Below are 21,059 nucleotides of genomic sequence, written 5' to 3'. Positions count from 1 at the left end.
GGAACTAAGCAGCTATGTTGTTAGCTGAAATGGTCTATGAAATGCCTTAAACAGCTTTGGTTTTAGAAATGCAACCAATAATCCTTCCTATTAATAGTCCAATCAAGTTAAAACTGAGGCTGCTTATTGGATTATTTATTTTTTGTTTGTGGATCCAGTGTCTGTAAGGGGTCGTGTCTTGCAAACAGCTTGTGTAGCAAAGTGGGGAAACCCAGCTTGAACAACAAGGCTGTGGGCCAGGATCCCGAAGGGATGGGGCTAGCTGAGGTGCAGCATAGCTGTCCCATGGCTGATGGGATGTGACAGCTGGCCCTGGTAGCTTCTCCAAAACTCTTGTTGACGAAGTGCAGTGTGTCTCTGCAGAGAGGTCCAGCTGATGGGAACTGGCTTGGACTGAAGTCAAGGGCATCAAGTGGACGTGTGAGTGGAGGTGTACGAGCCAAGCCTGCAAGTCTGATACACGCAGGTAGCAAAGGGTGTGCCAAAGAACTTTTCTTCACCTGCAGCATCCAAACGAGCCTGGTTTCAGTGAAAATTGGGCTTTGCAGTTCACCGTAAATTTGAAAGAACAGCATCCCTTAAATCCTACAATTTGGCTTGCGGCTTTGGAGTGAGTTGGGTGTTGTTTTGTAAAATCGTTCTGGTAAAGAAAAACAGAGAAAGCCTGCCATATGGAGTACGTTGCATTTGAAACAAATTTTGTCAGCTAAACTTCAGAGTCTGGCTGTTGTCAAACAAACTGAAAAAAATAAAATAATTGTTAAGAAGTCAAGCTCTCTCCCTATGGAACCACCAATTATGCATTCCTCGCTGGGGTGGCCATATTTGAGTAGTACAGTAGTGTTTTAAGAATGCTGTCACTTGTGTCATTTTCCGCTCTGATGTTTGGCTGTTGTGAAGTTCTTCCACAGCGAAAGAGTGCTGCGAACCAGGACCTGGGAAGAGGCAGAAAGGTTCTGCGAAGCGCTTGGAGGCCATCTGCCTAGTTTTAGTCACTCAGAAGAAATCAAGGCGCTTCATTCTATCCTGAGAAAAATAATCAGGTAACAAACTAGCCTTGGGCTAAAATTTTTATTTTCAGTCGCATTCTGCAGTAGATCACAAACACTGCTACTGACCCCAAATGGCAAGTATGAGATAGTGTATGGTGACTGTGTTTCCCACAGTAGAAATGGCTAGATGTGGCATTTGAACTGCTGGTCATGTCACTGCCTTCCTTGAAAATGTCAAGGGAGTGCAGCCTGGGCAAATGTTTCGCATTACTAGAGGGAGTGCAGGAAAAGAGGGATTTGCTTTGAGCATCTTCCATTACATGAATTTAAGTCTCTGTTGTTACAATAAGCGTTTCTGTCTTTGTGTTGAATTTTGGCACAACTGGGTGATAGTTGTTCCTATTCTTTACTGATACGTTCTTTAGAGATGAGTTGTTATTTCAGGTTTTCAGATAGGTCTCATCTTTATTCATGAAATGCTTCCTGACTATTCTGGGTGCTATGTTTTGAAAACGTGAATAATGTAGTGTCCAGCAATCTGGTTGGCACAGATCCCATTTGGCATAACTGCAATAACACGATATGGGCATTAGATGGGTGTGTTGAGTTTTCTGGTATCAACAAATTAAATGCTACATAATTTATGAGTCTAAGGCTCTATTTTTAATCAAAGGAACTGTCACTGCAAAGCTTTATTAGGCACTGGTGTGATGTCAGATCCTTGTGTAACATGTTTTTTTTGATTGGCAGCGTGATTTTTCAGAACTTTTGCCAGCTTAAACTCAAATGCTGCCAGTTATATGATCTAAATTTTATCATCAACAAACTAAATCGGGTTTATTTCAGAAGCTGCCAACGTACAACACTGTGATTAAATTTAAAAACCTGATGACTGTAAAGATGCCTTCTTGAAAACCCAGTGAACTTTTTTTAGAAGTGCACAACTCATGAAAATTACTCAATGTTTATGTTAATAAGAGACAAAAAACAAACCTGTATGCTCTATATATAGATGGTTTAGCTTGTATGAAAGCCACTTGTGACTCCTTTGCTAAAGTGACTGAAGTCCCTAAAATAAAAATTGGTGCACAAATTATTTTTAGCTGTAGATCTTATTGTACTGTTTTGCAATCACAGATTTTGTTTTAGCGTACCTAATCTACTCTGAAATGTGAATAGAGAAGCAACTTACCTTTCTACAAGTACTTGGAACTACTTTTCAGCTTGCAGATCATCTCAGGTGTTAATTATAGTTAATGGCCATTTTTTATTAGGAGTTTAAAGGTGGAGACTCTTCCTGTCTTTCCAGAAAGTCAGCTGACACACAATGCTCCTGTAGTTACCATATTTCAGAAAAATTTAACTTAGCCTGGAAAAGGAAAAGTCACAGTAGTTCAGTATTATTCTACCAGAACTTAAGTAAGGGACAATACATTGAACCTATTATACATTGACTTTGCAGTCAGTGTTGCAGTAACTGCATGCTTTCAATATAACCCAAAACATGGTATTTTAATCTGGGTTAAGCCCTTTTCAAGCGTTGCAGAATTTCCTGAACAGAAATGCTATGTATTTGATATTGCCTGAAGTCTTTTAAATGATGTTTGTTTGTTTAGATAACATAATGAAGCGTTTAAGTTAGTTATGCTTTGAAATTACTCAGAGGTGGTGATTATATAAAGTATTTTGGAGATTGAGAGTGAAAGGTGAATTGTCTGAAAATAAACTTGTTTGAAAAAGACGAAATCAAGTGAGCTATTTCACCAAGAATAAATAATTTGGGTAACTGGGAGAAGCCATCCTAAGATAACGTTAGATGTGATTAGCTGCCGGGATGCACTGGCATGCAGTTTGTCCGTGTTCCCCGCGTTTACTCAGTGCAAACTCTGACCTAAGCTATTCATTCAGTGCACTCATTTCAGCTTGGGGAAGGAGCCACACCTTGGCTTTTTTGGTTTCGGGTTTTTTCCCCTTGCACAGTTCTCCGGTGACTCATTGAGAACTGTTTGTTTTTAAATGTTAGCAAAAGTCAGTTTGGTTCACCAGGAAAAGGGCAGCTTGCCGAGTCCATTCTGTTCTTTACTCAGATTCCACCTTAGAGGCAAATGAGAGCTAGAATTGCTCCAGCCAAGTCGGGTGATTGCCATTGGAAAGGAAAACAAAATCTGCCTGCCAACCTTCCCCTGTCTGAAAGAAATAGGAGAGAACCTCTTTTCACGTTGAGGGACATGATACAGGCAGAACAGATCGGCTTCAGTTACTTTCAGTTACTGGTTTTGTGAGCGTTCTGCAGCTTAAAGCTGGCAGCGACGCTGGACGCGAGGAGAGTAGCAGCTTGGATTAGTTGGAAATAGCATTTCAATGAGGACACCTTACTGGAAAGAAATCACTTGCCTTTTATATGTGCAGCTCTGCTGCTGTAACTGTCCTGAATATAGAAAGCCTCACCAATACTTGAGTTTGCAAGAAAAAAACAATCTTATTCTCAGCGCACTGGCCAAAACCACAATAAATCTGAGATGCGAGTTGTAGTAATTGCATTAATATAACTTCTCTTTCCTTTCACTAAAGAGTAGATGATTGATCAGCAGGATGGGGATTCAGGTAGTGGCAGTAGCCTGTTACGGAGGGAAGAGCCAGGGGTCAGATAGGCTTCATATATACTTTTAGGCCAGCACTGCCTAAAATTAAACGATGCCTTAAATTGCGCCATTAGGGAGTTGGCCCAGATGTACACGTGTTACTTTTTTCAAGAACTGGGTCAAGCTACAGGCTGCAGTAACTTCACTTAGGCTCTTAATCTATAAGGGACAGGAAAAAACATTTTTCTATTTCAGCAGTTAGAATACGACAGTAGAAAAATTGCTGGTTTATGTTCCCTTCGCATTGATCTAAACTGTATTTATCCACTCCTGCACACCATTGAATTTTATGAAGTTTTAGTTCTGTGTGAGAGAAAAGCCACTGGTATTCTGCAGGGACTTGGGGTCCTTCATTGTTAAGCAGTGTGGAGTCCATTGTAAAGCACAAATTGCACCTATTTTTTAGGTTACGACTCGAGATAATCTAGGTTTTAGAGACAGTTCCAGTAACGTAGCTCAAAGAATACTCTGGTTCCGATAAATCCGTTTTGATTTGATACTATTCCATAGGATGAATTTTAAATGCTTTGCAATGAAGAGACAGATATCTAGACTATAAGCAAATTCCTTGCTGCAGGCTTAGTTGCAATACAGAGTCTTAATTCCTATTTGTCTTAAATAGTTGGTGAAATTCTTTTCTGTGATGATAGTATAATTTCAGAGGGCTATCAAAAGGCTTTACTTAAGCTTAAAAGTGATATCAAGGGTAGTGTAGCAGCTACTGAATTACTCATGGTCATGTCTGAACAGTTCCAAAACAAGCAAAAAAATGTACGTTAATGTGTAAATGCCCAGTCAGCTGGAAAACATTGTTATGTTTGCAGGCCAGTAATTGTAAGTTGGGAGATAGGCTGGAGAAATTCTTGACCTGACACACTTTTTACTTGAATTTTTTTTTTATTTATTACATAAAAGCCAAATACAAGTTGAAAGACTTTGAAAAATTGCTCTAGTTCCTCAGGTAATTACTGCAGATGCTTTTGAAATGAGTGTCTCAAATTTTCTTTTTAGTAGATATTCCTTTGTGATGATCAATTGCTTAAAGTGCCCTAAGCCTGTAGGTGACGATTAGGAGGGGAGGGTTAAGCAATGTCTGATTCATAATTGGAAAAAACAATCACAGAAAAATAAAATCCTAAAGGCAAATTGCCAGAAGCCACTTAGATGCTTGACAGCTGTGAAAGTTTGGCTCATCGTTTTCCCTCTGGAGTGATATGGGGCATTTAGGCTCTTTAAAGGCTCCATGGAAATATCGTTAAAAGACTAAAGGCTATTCAGTATGATAAGATCGCACTGGTGTGATCACACTATCACACCAATGTCAGAAAATTAATACTGGAGTTGAGAAAAAACCAAAAATGAAATTTGTTGGTGGCTGATGCTTCTCTTCCTAATGGGAACCCTACAAATTAAAATGTTGTTGCTCATCTTGGATTTCATGTACTTAGCCCACATGCTCTGGGCTAAGCTGTTTGTTGGTGCTGTACTGTCAGCCACAGCATCTTCATGGTGATATGTGCAGAAAGGTAGTGGTACAGCATTACCAAAGAATTTCTTAACATTGCCCCATGATTTCATAACATTGCTTATGCAGGTAAGCCTGAGTCTGAGTCCATCCTCCATGTAATAAAGTTACTTTCATAAACTTTCCAAATTCTGTCCTAAAATAACTTCAAGTTTGTCAGCGCTACTTTTTGGGGAGCCTTTTCTGAACTCTGACCTCTGCTGGTCAGACATCTCTTTCAGATTTCGAGCCTAAATCTATTTCTGAGTTGTGGTTCCTTCAGACACACTGTCCTTTTTGCTCAAATAGCTCCTCTTCTTGGGGGTTTAGTCTCCTAATATATTGTAAAGAATAATTATATCCTTTGCCTGTCTGTCAAGGCTAAACAAGAAAATCCTTAATTCTTGTTAATAACCTAAACTCTCATTCCCTCAAATATCCTATACTCCTTCTCTGTGTTTGATACAACAGAATTCATGGAATAGTACTCCTGATAGAGTTTTACAAGAGCCCTGTACAGTGGCATCAATACTTTACATCACTGTCAGAGCACATTGATGAGAGTGCCTGTTCCACAGCTCTATTGCAGTAGCGTTTCATATAGCCTGTGATTTCATAGAAAACTCATGGTCTTTCTCCCCTCTGCTGCTTCTAACTGATACCATCATTCAGAAGAGTGTCTATTGCCTTCCTCGGGCAAGGTAGCGGGTTGGAGTGAATTTCATAAACTTCAGTATGTAGCACAAAAGTGATACTTCGAGAAGTAGAGGTTGCAGTACAAAACTAACCTTGCAGTTTGACTACCACATATTTCATCTGTTGTGGTATCTTTACATTCATAAACAATAGTAAGGACTGTTACTGCAGATTTAAGTATTTACATTGTAAACCAGTTTTTTTGGACAACTTTGTATTTTGCAGCATAGCTGAAATTTTGAATTTAAGCATCCCCCGCTTATGAAAAATGAAGAAGTAAAATCTAGAAAAAATACAGTTCTGTCTGTAATCCTGTAAAATGGAGTAAAATTTTTATTGCCATTCTTCTATGCAAGCATTGGAGTCAGTGGTGTTATGTGTTCATTTATGTCTATGCCTCTTCTGTGAAGGTGCATAATTGAAATATGTGCCCGTGCCTGGTTTCTTGGTTTGTTTATATTGCTGGCAAACTTAAGGGAAATACGAAGCCAGTTATTCTGTATGAGTAGAAATTTTCACGGCGTCTGAGGAAGAGCGTATCTGAGCCGACAGTGTAGAGGGAGACTACCCGAGATGGACAAGAGAAAGCGAAGCAAGCCAAATAAATGCTGTGCATGAGATTCTGGAAGAAAAGCATAGAAATTAGACCATTATATTAAGTGGCAACTGATGAATTGGTGATGCAGCGAACAAAGGAATTACCTGATTTTGATTTAATTAGTTTTCTCTATGGTCAGGGAAAAGCAACCTACAGACCTTAACGAAGAGGTCTAGCCCTTATGCCCATTTTCTCTTTAACTGCTGCAATTTGCAGTGGTAAACCTTTGGTTTTGCTGCTTGATCCTAAGTAATGCCATGACATAGGTCAGTCTTTCTGTTAAATGAACTGAACCATATACTTGGCCTAAAATTTTATCTTCTGTATTCACAGCAATGACAGATGGGTATGGATTGGAATGAATAAGAGGAGTCCAGACTCTTTGGGAACTTGGCAATGGAGTGATGATAAACCCGTAAGTTAACTTTTAACCAGGAAACGTTATGTCCTGATTTGTTTCATCTTGGACTGGATTGAAAGTAAATTGTTAAATATTTTAATTAAAATATAGCAGATCCTTCAACAGATGAATAATTCAGATGAAGATTGCGCACTTAAGAGCTGCCATCCAGGCAGATTTCCAATTAAAAAGATATCTTTAATCAGATTAACCTGATTTCTGTCCCTATTGCATTGAAGTATTTTAGCAGAAATATAGTAGTAAACAGATAGGAACTGGGGGAGAGAACAAGATGTCTTCATGTCACAGCAGAGGAGGGTTTATCAGTTCATCTCCTTGATATGTCAGACTTTTCCAAAAATATCTTCCTCACTGTGATTGATTTATTTACTTGAAAATGTGAGTTCTTTCCCTCTCTCCTCCCATAGTAACAGGTATGCAGGCTCAAAACTGAATCAGTAACTGCCATTCAACACATATTTTAATAGTGATAAACATAATGGGATCCCAGGTCTGAATGGTTGTCTCTGGGGATTACCATAGCAAAAATAGTTGTAATGATTTCTTTCCTCTTGTCCGTCTTGTAGGTAACTAGTGTTATGCCACTCGATTATCTGGAAGATGAATATGATACAAGAGACTGTGCTGCATTAAAGGTTAGTTTCAAGTTTTTTAATAACAGCATACATAATTTTACTTGGAAATACTTGGAAAAAATAGTTTTGCCAGCCATGTATTGAATTTGTGTTGACTGCAGAGATTTATTTGCACAGTGAAAAAGTTGCTAGTGTTCCCTTTATCAGTCTACACCTATTATCGGTTTTCCTTTATTCAAGCAGGTTTTTTAATGAACCAAGTGCTGTGCTAATGATAACCTTTCATAAGACTTATTTTGAACTACAAAATATTTTAGTAACAATGCTATTCTCTATTGCTATACTATGTATCTCTTTTATATTACACAGAACGTTTAAGGATGTAACGTGGAGTCTAAAACAAAAAAGCAAACGGAGCTCTACCACGAACTTCTAAAGTCTAGATTAGTTTTTTTGAACTGCAAATTAAGAAAATGTTTGAAACCTAAAGTAGGGGAATGCAGTAGCCAGCATAGAGCATGTGTTTGTGTTTATTGTTTGTATTTCCTTGTTTACTTGTGAAATAGACTGTAAGTGCTGTGTCAGTTTATAACTCAAAATGTCAGGCCTCTGCTTAATTCCTAATTACGTTCTTCATTGCTTATCTTAGTCTTGACGGCATGAGTTTTAAAATGGCCTTGAACTTTCCTGAAGCATCACCTGACTTTTTTAAAGATCATTCCAGTACCATCCCGTCTTTTAACCTAATTAGAAGCACCTCTGCTTTTGGGATTTACTGAAGGAAAGGACAGTTGCATCCCTTTGCTTCTGTTCACAGCCATTTCCCCTCATTCTCTTCTCCTGTGTTCGTGACCCTAGGCCGAGAAGCTGTCCCCATTAAGCTACTAAAAATTTTAGAAAAGAGAAGTTTGAAGGAGACACTGTGAATGATAAAAAATTCTCTGTATTGGAGAGATTGGCAAGAGGGAAGTCAAATCTTAAGCTTGATTGTAAAAAATAATCTTAAATCAAAAAGGTTATTTCTGTGCTAGTTTTGATGGTTGCTTCCTTTAAGCAGAAATAATTTCAGGGCAGCAAGTTGCAACAGATAATTCAATAATAAGTATTGATGAGGTGCTGTGCACTACAAAAATGCAAAGAAGCGTTGCAAGAAGAAACTTTTGTATGTAGACTGACCTTAAGTCCTTTACGTTATTGCTTCACAAACTTGGCTGTCGTGGAGAATTATAGTTGAAGAATTACAGTTGTATCTGCTCATTTTCTGCAAAATAACTTGTGGGACTAAAACCACAGTAAAATATACTGACTTTGCCAAAGTACCTTTTAAATACAGTTTCGTTTCAGAGGCTTGTGCCACACTAACTCAGTTCTCTGTTTCTACTTTTATACAGACCTCTCAGTTTTCACGGAGATCATTTTGGAGATTTTATTTCCATGAAGGCAGGGACCTGGAATTCTACTTCAAGCCTTTTGATTGTGAAGCTAAACTTGAATGGGTCTGTCAGATAACAAAAGGTAAACTGCAGTTACATCTGTTTATTCCTATAAAATAGTGTATTTTTTATTACCACTGAGTTGTTGTTATTGCCTACTAACAGAAACTTTGCAAACAATGTTTTATCATTTCCTTTCTGAACTGTTAAAAGGTCAGTACGTGAGATCTCTCACCTATGTCACATACAAACAGACATACCCTTAGAATATTCAAAGATATATCAGACCACGAGGAGGATGCAGTATCACTGCTGTCATAGTGTTTCTTGTCCAATGAAGCGAGAAGTGGCTTCTTACTAGGAGAGGTGGTAAAAGCCACCGAGTTGCAGCATTCGTGGACTTGGCTTAATCTTTCGTAGTGATGTTTATAACTAAGTGACCTCAGACTTCTTGGCTGTACAGTTTGCTTCAACCTTGGGTGAATTAGTTGCCTTCTGGTAAGAACAGTGTACTAGCTCCTCATTGCAGTGAGACAGAGGCGGGAGTACAAAAGAACGTCATGGCATAGCTGCAAAGATCCAGGTTTTTCCATGCAGTATGAAAGTGTTATAATCCAATAGGCTTTTATGTTCTGGTTGTTCGTTAAAAGGCATTTCAGGGGCTGAAACTTTTTGTTGTGGGGAGACATGGGTAGATATACTACTTTGAGGCTTGTATTCTGCTTGGGAGAAAAAAGCCCTGGTTGTTTAAGACTGAGGTATTCAAAAACCCCATTAGTTCTACGTCAGCTTATTTTAAACTATTAAAACTGTGTATGATTTCCTTCTCCTTTTTTTTTTTCCATGGTGCATACTGAGAAGCATGAGTATAATCCATTGTTCCCATTATTGGTGACCACAGTCTGGTTCAAAGGTGAACCTGAAGTGACTATTCCTTTTTTTCTTCTGGGCAGGTAGCACTCCAAAGACACCCGAGTGGTACATACCAGGTAAAATGGACTTCTTGCATATTCTTCTACTGTGTGTATATAGTTGTTAATACTCTATATCTTTCCTTAGGAATTTTGTTATATTACTACTGTAATACCTGTTTAATACCAGCAAAGGTCATGACTGATAGAATTTGATCCTGAGAGAGCTCAGAATGCAAGAAGGAGTGTTGGCTCTTCCCAGTGTCAAACTGAAATTTCTCATTACATTCAGAAAAAGAAAGGATGAGTTCTTCAGAATTTATTTCTTATGTGTGTGATATTTCTTCTGCATAGATGAAATTGGAATTCATGGAGCCCCACTTGTTGTTGATGGAGCTGAGCTGTGGTTTGTACCAGATAAAAACCTGAGCTTCCAGGAAGCTATTTTCTACTGTCAAAAAAATGATAGTGATTTAGCCTCTGTGGATTCTTACCCAAAACTCAGGACAATACTATCTCAAATAGAAAAGGTAAGAAGGGGCAATCTGTCTAACAGATACTTTCCACTATAGGAAAATTTTCTTGCAAATTTTTCTAATATAAGAAAATGTTAATCCTTAATTTCTTTCTTTTCCTGTTGGCCTTAATAGTTTTTAATTGTACTTAAAAGGAAAAGATGAATTGAAAGAGAATTATTTTCCTGTCAGTCTTGTAAAAGATTTTTTTTAAATTCAAAGGTAGCCTTAACGACACGGGGAAAAAAACCCCACCTCCAAATGGAGAGAAAGTGTTTTAACAGGACCACCCTTGTCTGCAAATACTTCACTAACAATTGTGCCAGTTCTTAATTTTATGCACGGGACAGCACATAATTTTTCACCCAATGAGAGAATTTAATTAGACATGCATGATGGTCTGATAGCCTTTGCTGAAAGGGGTTTGTGGTGGTCATAGCATGAAGGGACTTTCATTTTAGGAACCTTACAAAAACATTTCAAGTTCCAGCACCTCTGTTACTACCTTTCTTCAGTGCCACTTCTTGCCAGACAAAAATATTTCCTGAAATTAGCAGCTTGCGAGATCTCCTAGTGAAACTTCTCCTGACAAGAAGTTACCTGGAAGGAGAAATTACAAGGCAGGAGAAATGGAGGATTTGATCTGCTAAATGTCTAGCCTTTTGTTGAAGCATTTGTTGTTAGGCCATCTGCTGGAAGAACAGCATTATTCTGAGGAAGGGAGGAACAACATCAGCTTTAGGCAGCTTGCAACTACGTCCTTGTTGTCTGGTAGAGTTCCTGCCATGAATTTTGTGGGAATGATGTATTTAGCACACACTTAAGGCAGTGCTGCAAGATCTCCTGTACCTTTATCCAGCAGTGTGGAAATGTGGGCTTTTTCTTCTAGTAGCTGCAGGGCTCTGTCTACTTGTCATGTCAGTCTCGAACTGTATCCTTTCCTATTGCTGAAGAATAGTAATCCCTGCACATTTTAGAAACATTTTAAATCAAAATTATTTTTATCACTGATTTATCCTTGGTAGAGTCTGGATCTCTTTCTCTATGGGTTGTAAAATGCTGGGGTTTTTTGTTCTTTATTTCCAGTTATCAAACAGCGAACAGAAGTGGTGGCTGAAGTTTATTGATTATGGCTACAGCTATCATTCACCGTACGTAGAATAATTATGGGATGCTTCATTGTAAGCTTTCTTTGATGGGCTTTTTAGGAATATAGTTAACTAGAATAGTTTCCAAAGGAAAATATTTTATCCCCAAATTTGTAAAAGGGTACTTCTTCTGTATCATCCCAAAGAAGTAAGGTAAGTAATTTGAACTAAGCTAGAAAACCATATGGCGTTATTCAGTGACCACTGTTCTCCACTTTTGTACACATGTACCTGCACCTATTCTTGCCATGCTAAACTTCGACCATGGAGTACCTAAAACAGAGAGAGTGGAACTGTGTAGTGCTCAGACAAAGCAAATAGTCACTAAGACGGTATGTGTGTACAATTATAAAGTGGGCCTGTTTCAAAATATTGTTGAAATATTTCAATTAGCTGCCAAATTCTGAGTTCTATTCCCACTGCAAGCATTGACATCAAAAATCTAATTCAAAATAACTTAATAATAACTGAATTCATAATCCATTTCTTGGATGTCTATCAGAGCCTATAGATTTCAGGTTGTTGACATCTTAGTCTTGTCATGTGGATCCCTGAAATCTAGGGTCCTAATAGCTTATATATTTCATTGATTTTTAAAATGCTTTTACTGGATTTTTAAGCTCGTTCCTATGCTCTGTTAATAATTGGGAAACTGAAAAAAAAAAATTCTGAAAAAACGCTGTCTGAGGGTAGCTGAGAAATACCTGAGACAGAGAATGTGAAATTCGTTTAAGACCTCACTCTTCCAGTTAGGTAGTGCCAAAGTCTTGGAGGGCTTGTAGTATAGCCCTGTAGAGCTGAGCTGACTCACAGCAAACCTTGCATCGTGCCATTCATGGCTGCAGTGAGGGATCATGGGCTTCTTAAAAGGAAAGTTCTTCACTTGCCAAAATACTATATCAATGTACTACTTTGAAAGTAAAGCAGGGGCTATTGCCCATTCTCCTCACTTGACAACGTGCCAGCGATTGCAGCATGGTGATGAATAACCTCCTACCCTTGTTCTGCACATCTCCCCAACACAGTTAATTTGGGCAAGGTACATAACCACTGAACCTACCACATACTTGTTCCTTGTCTAGTTTTTCCCCGCTCTGTCCTTTCCAGTGTTGTAGGGCATCTCCTAAAAACAGTTACCAGCCCACATTTTTGTTTGCACTCAAGAATTTCCACTTGAAGATCACATTGGATTGGAGATTGACTCTGAAATGTTTGTGTCCAGTTTACAGTTATTTTCACGCTTCCATGATCGATTCCTGAGGGATTGCTGGTATGTTTCTAGAAAGAACTGGTATAGAGGTAAGGTTGTTTTTATTTTTTTCACCGCTCTCTGTCATTATTATATTGAAAAAAAACCAACCAAAAATTTAATTACTGTTCTACCCAAACTCTTATATTGAACGTAAATTCATATTGAATTAGGAGTCAATAGCTTCTTGATTATAATCTGATTGAATTTTGAATCATTTATTTCTTCCTTATGGTAGAAGCCATGATCATATTTCTTGATGACCAGAGGCAAACCTGAATTCAGATGACAATTTTTTATGATTGATTGTCACTCTTTTTGTGACATAAACTGATCAGGTGAAATGTAGTTTTGGTGGCTATCTTTTTGTGTTTATGCTACATATTCTCAGCTCTGGAAATGGAAGTCTTAGAGTTGTGTTAGTTAAAGGAGCTTGACTGAATACTTGCAACCACATAGGAGATGCAAATTCCAACCATCTGGAGATGCAGATCTCATTAAGTAGCAGAGTCATACTGGAAGAGGTACACAAAGTAATGGAAGTGCCACCTGGTGGTACTTGAAGCTGCGCATTTCCATTTTTCAATATAGTTTTGTATTGAGGAAAATGTATAAGCCTTGGAGAACAATCAGATCCTCCTGTCTACTAACAATTTCCGCTTTAAAGCATGTCATTCTGTTGTATGCTGCTGACCTGTTTTCATCACTATTAGCCAAAAATTGCTCTTGACTAGGAAGCCAGTCCAGTTACAGTAGCAGTCCTGTAAAGCAGTGCAGGCCAGATGCTCTCCATGTGGATGTTAAAGGATTCCTTTTGGCTTTAATGACCTTTCGGTCACACACCCTTTATGCCAGAATAGGAGATTAGTCCTCGTATTCAGAATCTTCTTATTTCATGATTTTTCTGTTTTGAAGTTTCCTCTACCTGTATGAAGTGTTACTACTGGAAGTAAGGAATCAGACTCTGGATCTTTAGGAATGTTGTATTACTGTCTGATACCAATCATTTATGTTTGTCTTTTGCTTTGCTGTTAGTTTTAGTGCTTTAGATTTCATAGTACTTCACTGTGGTTGCACTGGAAAGGACTTCCCTTCAGACTGGTCTATGTCATGTCATAAAGTATAGATAGCAATTGGAGTGTGATAGACATGACCATAACTGTTTTTTAAAATTTATATTTCTGCAGACTACCCAGTTAACTGTAACGTGAAACTGCCCTTCATCTGTGAAAAAAATAATGCCTCCTTACTAGAGAAGCATGATCCCAGTTACCAGCCAGTCAGAGGAGGTTGCCCTAAAGATTGGCATCGGTTCCGGAACAAGGTACAGAGATAACACAGAGCAAACATCCTTACCTATTTTTCATAATCGAGTAAGATGGAGTGCCCTGCTGAAAGAGGTGAGGAAGTAGCCCCTGTGTTCAGGAGTGGACTGGGAGGTGGCTTTTGAAAACTATGTGCAGTGATTAAAATTATCTCCCCCGTCTTCTCTGTCCCTTACTCAGCATTGATAGTTTCTTAATTTCCAAGCAGTAATTTTCAGGTTTTTTGCTGTCCCATCACCACACGTTTAGGTCCAAGAACGTTGGTTGTATCCTCTAATCTTGGACTCTGAAGGAAGAGGAGGATTAAAAAGGGAGAGGATGAGGTTTCTGTGGCAGAAGCATCTTGATTCTCTTGCTGAGTAATCATATGCAGGCAGCAAGCTGGCAGCCGCTTGGCTCCCTAAGTTGCCTTGAGGACTTAACACACTTAAGCCTTAGAAGCAGTTTTTAGGAATGAAACAACAGAGGTCAGCAGCCATACTATACTATATCTCAGTACTATGGCAGTCATCTGAAGTCTTAGTGAGACTGATTCCTGTTATTTGGCCCACCGTTATTCTATACATAAGAAGGACTGTGCATCAGATCTGCACATTGCATTGTGCCAAGGTCTGCAAATTTACTTCACATCACTGCAGAATAGAGCTTTCGAGTTCCCATGGAGTTTCTCCTGAAAGGTACCGCCTCACAATGAAGATTCCCGACCCAACCCAGACCCTAGAGTTTGTGTATGAATTCTCATTCTTAAAACAGTACATGATCCTTGTGTAGCCAATTAAAAATTACTGAACTCTAATCCTCAGTGAATGAGGAGTTACTCAGTGGGATTGTTCATCTTTTTATATTTAGCTCTTCTGTTGAATCTAATAAGAAATGAATGCAGCTGGTATCAGTTCCCTTGCTTTCTGAGAAAAATAATTATATTTTATTCAGGAAATGAGAAATGAGTTTTTAGGGTTGGTTAAAGAACCTTTTCTTACTAGTTATTTCTTAGAAAGCAATGGTATGATGAAAATCGGTTTAATTGTGTTTATTTTGCAGTGTTTTCTAAAGATGAAACCCGAATATTTAACATTTAATGCAGCTAATGAAAAGTGTGTAACTTTTGGAGGCTCTCTTCCATCTATCTCAAATCAAGCTGAGCAAGGTATGATGGTGAACTGGGGGCACTTTTATTATGCACCTTCTCTTCCAAATTCAGTGTAGTTCGGCTTAAGAACATGAGCGTAAAAATCACTTAGTTATCTACAGGCATCCTGGGAGCGTTCTGAAAATCCAAGACCAATTAAAAATGTGTTGTCTGTTGTTGTTTGCATCACTGGAAACATATCATGGAAATGCAGTCAGCAAACATTTGAGCCAGTTCGAAGAGCAGCTTCTCTGTAGGTTCGTAACCTGTTAGAAAAATTTGTAAAACTTTGCATTAAGGGTTGAAGATAGAAGGGTCACCACTGAACGAAGCATTCCCATGTTTTGCTTTACAAGTTAAAACATAACTGAGACTGTAGGTGTTGCACTGTGAAAAGCACCTTAAGAGCTGCTTCCAAGACAAGCTCAGGTGTTTGTGGGGACGAGATGGCAAACCCAGTGCCCACACTGGAGCACACAGGACCCTCTGTGTCTAAGCGTTCTGAGCAGTTAATATGGCAGCGTGTCTAAACTGAGCAACTGCAAGCTCTCCAGGACACTGATAGAGGATGGAAGGCGAGGAGACTGCAAGGCAGAGTTCTTCCACCTTTGGGACCTGCCTCTCAGCTGTCATATAAACTAGAGTCATGGAGATAAACGCAGTGAGGAAGAAATGTGTTCACGCTGGCTGCCAGTAATGTTCAGTGCTAACCTGCTGAACCAGACAGCTGTATTTGCACCTATATTCTTGTGGAAAACTAACAGTTCTCTGCAGGTATAACTGAAGTAGGTAATTTGAATTCTGCAGTGTGCACATTGCGTATTTTCTTTATAAGCAAATAATCTCTTGCCAAATGGAATATGGAAAGTGGACTAGGGGGGCCACTAGTGTTGCCTGCAGGAATAGGGTTGTAACTGTACAGGAATATACATGTCTGAAACCTGCAATGCATTCAAGATTGCAAAGGCATAGCCATTCTGAAAGGTTACACAGTGGGATCTCCTGTCTGGTTTGGTGCATATGGAAGTGTTTGTAATTGTTTTGTGTTTTTCTTTCCCCCCTGTGGTGGAGGCCAACTATATGGAAAGAAGGCACAGATCTCTTAAAGAAGCATGTCTCTTTCTGTAGGCTGCTTCTACTCTTCCCAGTGACATTAGGTGACTGGCTAGCTCAGACATGTAAATATTTTGTGCCTTTGTCTAGCTCAGAATATAGGCTGAGACTAGTCTGGCATGTGACCAATAGTTAAGACATGTCAGCAGTAGCTAATTACGGAGGTTCAATTTGTCTTCCTAATCTAGACAAGCTCATTGAATGCCTTTGGTGCCTGAGGGGTTACCGAAGCCGGTTCTTTCTTTCATGCCAGAATGCTCACCAAGAGGGGTCTCATTTAAGGTTTTCCTGAATGAATTTTTTTCCCACTAAACCTGATTTCCTCTGTCCTGTCCTGCTTTCTCTGATGGTGGGGTAGGCAAACTCTGCCAGATCCAAGGAATGGTTCTGATTTATGGTATAAATCAGTAGGAGGGGAAGATAGGAGATAAAGACTTCCTCCATCAATTCAGAGAGGGCAGGAGGGAGCTCTTTATTGTCTCCCTGCAGAGATAATAGGAAGATCTTGCAGACCTAGGGAAAAGCAGTTTCTGAAATTTGGATGGAAGTGCAAGAATACAAAGTGTTCAGAGGAACAGGTTAAATCCACTACCTGCTCCTCAGATGAGAATTTGGAGGACAAATATCAGTAGTCTGCTCCTTTCAGATAAAATCAACATGAAAGGTGTTATCTTTTGGAAGGAAGGGATGATAAGCGTTTGGCAATCATAAAGGGCTGGGGAAATGGAGTTAATACAAATAGGGGTTGCTTTATCTTATTTATGTGAAGTGTTTTTTCAGATATTTACTGCTGTTGTCTGAACTACAATATGTACGTTTACGATTCTGCTCAACAGATTATATAACGACCTTGCTTCCTGGGATGCCCAAAGATATTTGGATTGGTTTGCAGTTTCTGTTCAGCACGAGGGAGAACAAATGGATAGATGACAGCAGATTGTTGTATAGTAACTTTCACCCACTCCTGACAGGAAGATTAAGGAAAATTCCCCTGGATGTAAGTTCTGACTCTTGACTTTTCTTGACTATTGAACAATGAAATTTGGGATATTGACTGTATGGAAAAAAAAAAAAGCCCAAAAGTACATTAACAGCCCACACCACAGAATCACAGAATGATATGGGGTTGGAAGGGACCTCTGGAGATTATCGAGTCCAACCCCCCTGCCAAAGCAGGTCCACCTAAAACAGGTTGCACAGGAACGTGTCCAGGCGGGTTTTGAATGTCTCCAGAGACAGAGACTCCACCACCTCTCTGGGCAGCCTGTTCCAGTGCTCTGCCACCCTCAAAGTAAAGAAGTTCATCCTCATTTTTAGATGGAACTTCTTATGTTCAAGGTTGTGCCTCTTACCTCTGGTCATGTCAGTGGGCACCACTGAAAAAAGGCTGGCCCCATCCTCTTGACACCCACCCTTTAAGTATTTATAGGTGTTTGATCAGATCCCGTCTCAGCCTTCTCTTCTCCAGACTAAAAAGACCCAAGTCCCTCAGCCTTCCCTTGCAAGAGAGATGCTCCAGGCCCTTAATAATCTTTGTGGTCCTCTGCTGTACCCTCTCAAGCAGTTCCCTGTCCTTCTTGAACTGGGGAGCCCAGAACTGGACACAGTGCTCCAGATGTGGCCTCACCAGGGCAGTGGGGGAGGATAACCTCCCTTGACCTGCTGGTCATACTCTTCTTGATGCACCCCAGGGTTCCATTGGCCTTCTTGGCCACAAGGGCACATTGCTGGTTCATGATCATCCTGCTGTCCACCAGGACTCCCAGGTTATTTTCCCCAGAGCTGCTCTCCACCAGGTCAGCCCCCAACCTGTACTGGTGCATGGGGTTATTCCTCCCCAGGTGCAGCACCCTACATCCCCCAGTTAGTGGTTTTAATTGGCAAACGAGGTGACTGACAGTAATGGAGTTCTATTCACCTTTATTTGGCTGAGAACTTCTGAACTGAGATATGAAACACTGAAGGGTGAAGGAAAAAAGCTGAAACAACTGCGTAGTGACTCTTCTGGAACTTCTGTTTGCAATTTAAAGGCTACCTGAAAACAGTCATCAAAAGATGTCATCAATAATACTTGGTTCATTTACACTAAGAATGCATCTGTAAACCATTATACATGCTCTGCCCAAGGTGAAGCATAATAAATTTAATTGAATCACACCTACAAACAAGATTTATTTTAAGCATTAAACCATTCATTTTATATTCTCCCCTATATTTAACTTATGAATTGTTTTTGAGTCCAGGCACCTGATTGTGTTTATGAAATAGGTAAGCTGTGTTGCACCACTCCTTTGAAACTTCTTAAACAAGTTTAGACAGCTCGGGTTCTCCTAACCTCATGCTACTTCACCTTCTCTACACAAGTATGTTTATGCATTATTTGAGTCTGATAAGCATATTTCTGGTTTTCAGCTTTTTGATGAAGAATTTAACAATCAGTGTGGTGTAATCCTCAATGATCCCAAATCACAGTATGTTGGAACATGGAATTTCACTGCTTGTGCTGACAGGCACTTCTTGGGTATATGCCAGAAGCCTATAGGTAAGTCTGAAGAGTCAAAAATTACAGCCAGAGTTTGCAGTTAAGATATGTGTACCAGGAGAACTTATGCATGAAAATTGTTGCACTTGAAGAACAAGATTCTTCTAGAGACTGAGCAGGTAAATTTTGGAAAAGCAGAGATGATCTGGGACCTATTTTATCAGCCATTCAGAATTTTCCCTTTAATTTTTCATAGCCCAGTTCAGAGGGAATCTGTTTTCCTGAGAGACTCTGTGTGTTTTCAATGGAACCATACTTCAGCAGACGGGGCTTTAATGTTCTGTGGGTATAGAGGTGATGTACATCAAAAGGGGGAACAAGTGACTCCTTTTTCCTCTTCAGAACTGTGGAAATGAGAAGTCCTGGGAAGGAATCTTGCAATATTTGTATCCTCCTTAAACATATCCTGTGGTTTTTAGCACTACCAGAATATGAGGTATCATGTACTCTTAACGTTGAAATAGGTCTTCCTAGAGCAAACCTTGAGGGCATACATGGAGAGTGCTAATTTGGAGTGATGCAGCTTTCCCTAGCTTCATACAGATCCGTTGGTGTGAGTGGGTTTTCTTAATCCAAACTAAAAATAATATTCTGATGTAGCCATGTGGGTTGGTCGACACCAATTACTGGAATCGGATCAAACGTGTATAGCTATTATATGCATTTAATTACTGCTATGAGCTAATGTTCAGCATATCCACTTCTGAGTATGTTCCTCTATGTAAATAATCATCTTAAGTAACTAACGTACTATCTTTAAAAAAAAAAAAAAAAACCACAAAAAACCCAGGTGTGCAAAGCACCCAAGAATATGCCCACCTTCTTCATTCTCGAATAGTCAAAGAGATTTCCTCTTCCATTTAGCACAGAAAGTTGTCTTTATTTCAGTGCCAAATACTTCAGAAATGCCGACTGTCTAGATTAGAAGTCTGGATGGAAGAGATGAACGTTCATGAAATTCATTAACATTTGAAAAGGGTATTGTTATTAATAGGAGGTCGACAATATATCTATGTAGATCAATATATTGTTAGTCAGGGCTGACTAAAATACTAAGCACTTCTTCCTAGCCACAGGTCTAGAAGGTGTAATGAGAAGGGGGTTTGGATTTCTAGAGAATGTGTCCTGGTGTTACAAGATGGTTGCATTAGGGACCTAAGGGTAGTTAAGGCTGGAAGGGACCTCAGCAGGGTGCTGGGACAGCTGTGAGAGAGTCCAGGTTGCCTAAGGCTTTATCCTAGGGAAAAAGATGATTCAGGTTCCTTGGAAATCTTGGCATGATTGTGATTTTCAGAACTTCTTGACATGTTAGTCATCCGCAATTACTCCTTTCAGAAATGGACATTTTGCTTACTGCCTTGTTTCCAGTTTGGTACCCTGAGATGTGTGATGGCACTCTTGGTTCCATGGCTCTTTTTTGTAGTTTTTACTAAGTGAAAGCATTTGGCAGCAGAACACAAACCACTTCAAACAATCTGTTTCAGCCTTGTCACTTTTCTGATCTATTGAAAGCTGTAAATTGCATATAAATATCAAATTAATATTATGTTTCTGTCTTCTTGTGTTTTGGAAAATGGCCCTGTCACCCTATCAATCAGCCATTTATATCCTCTTATTTATAGAGTGCTTTTTAATTCCCCCCCTTCCCTCCCTCCAGAGAGCCTTTTAATATTTTAAATGAGATATTTTAAATGTCAGGGATTTATTCCCTTTTGGAAAGCCAATTTATTTTTGGTTATGTATAAAAGTTTTGGGCTTACCAGGTTTGCATGCTTTAATTTACCACCCAGGGGAATGTTTGCGTCTTTTATTAACTGTAGTCGCTATGCATCGCTGAGCTGTGTGCCTTCAGTGTGATGCCGGTCACGGTGACAACGCTCAGTGCTCAGAGCACAAATAGTGAGTTATACCCAGCCCTATGCAAGGTGGATTTTCGGCAATTAGTTAAGCATATGTGGAGGCAAAATCAATTCCCACTATAGCCATGGATGGCATTAGGGAATTCTGGGACTGTGCTGTATGCTGCAGGATCTGCATAGACAAGTTTTGTGGCTCATTAGATTCGCATAAGCATAAATGCGCAGGCTCCGCAGAGATAAATGAGTCAAGGTTGGCTGTTGCTATATTGCAGCAGAGAGCAGTCACTCTCTCCCATTCTTGGATTTAATTAAAGTTCTAGAATATGTTTTTAATTCAATAAATAGGATTCTTAACATTTACCAGTTAGTTAAAAATAGCAAATATAAAAAGATGTGAACCTAAGTTG

General features: G+C 39.4%; 1 protein-coding gene across 1 annotated transcript in view; it reads left to right on the top strand.

Moving 5' to 3' along the window:
* LY75 (lymphocyte antigen 75) overlaps positions 1-21,059 on the top strand; it is a 47,413-nt gene that overhangs the window by 13,091 nt on the left and 13,263 nt on the right. Inside the window, exons 13-24 of the mRNA XM_074145718.1 lie at positions 901-1,043; positions 6,766-6,847; positions 7,420-7,488; positions 8,820-8,943; positions 9,815-9,850; positions 10,127-10,302; positions 11,374-11,438; positions 12,658-12,734; positions 13,872-14,008; positions 15,051-15,156; positions 17,088-17,248; positions 18,664-18,825. Of these exons, the coding sequence (XP_074001819.1) occupies positions 901-1,043; positions 6,766-6,847; positions 7,420-7,488; positions 8,820-8,943; positions 9,815-9,850; positions 10,127-10,302; positions 11,374-11,438; positions 12,658-12,734; positions 13,872-14,008; positions 15,051-15,156; positions 17,088-17,248; positions 18,664-18,825 (1,338 nt within the window). The remainder of the gene's footprint in view (positions 1-900; positions 1,044-6,765; positions 6,848-7,419; positions 7,489-8,819; positions 8,944-9,814; positions 9,851-10,126; positions 10,303-11,373; positions 11,439-12,657; positions 12,735-13,871; positions 14,009-15,050; positions 15,157-17,087; positions 17,249-18,663; positions 18,826-21,059) is intronic.

This window comes from Numenius arquata, chromosome 3 (assembly GCF_964106895.1).
Source record: "Numenius arquata chromosome 3, bNumArq3.hap1.1, whole genome shotgun sequence".
In the NCBI taxonomy this organism is placed as follows: Eukaryota; Metazoa; Chordata; class Aves; order Charadriiformes; family Scolopacidae; genus Numenius; species Numenius arquata.
This window is presented reverse-complemented; position numbering and strand designations above follow the sequence as displayed.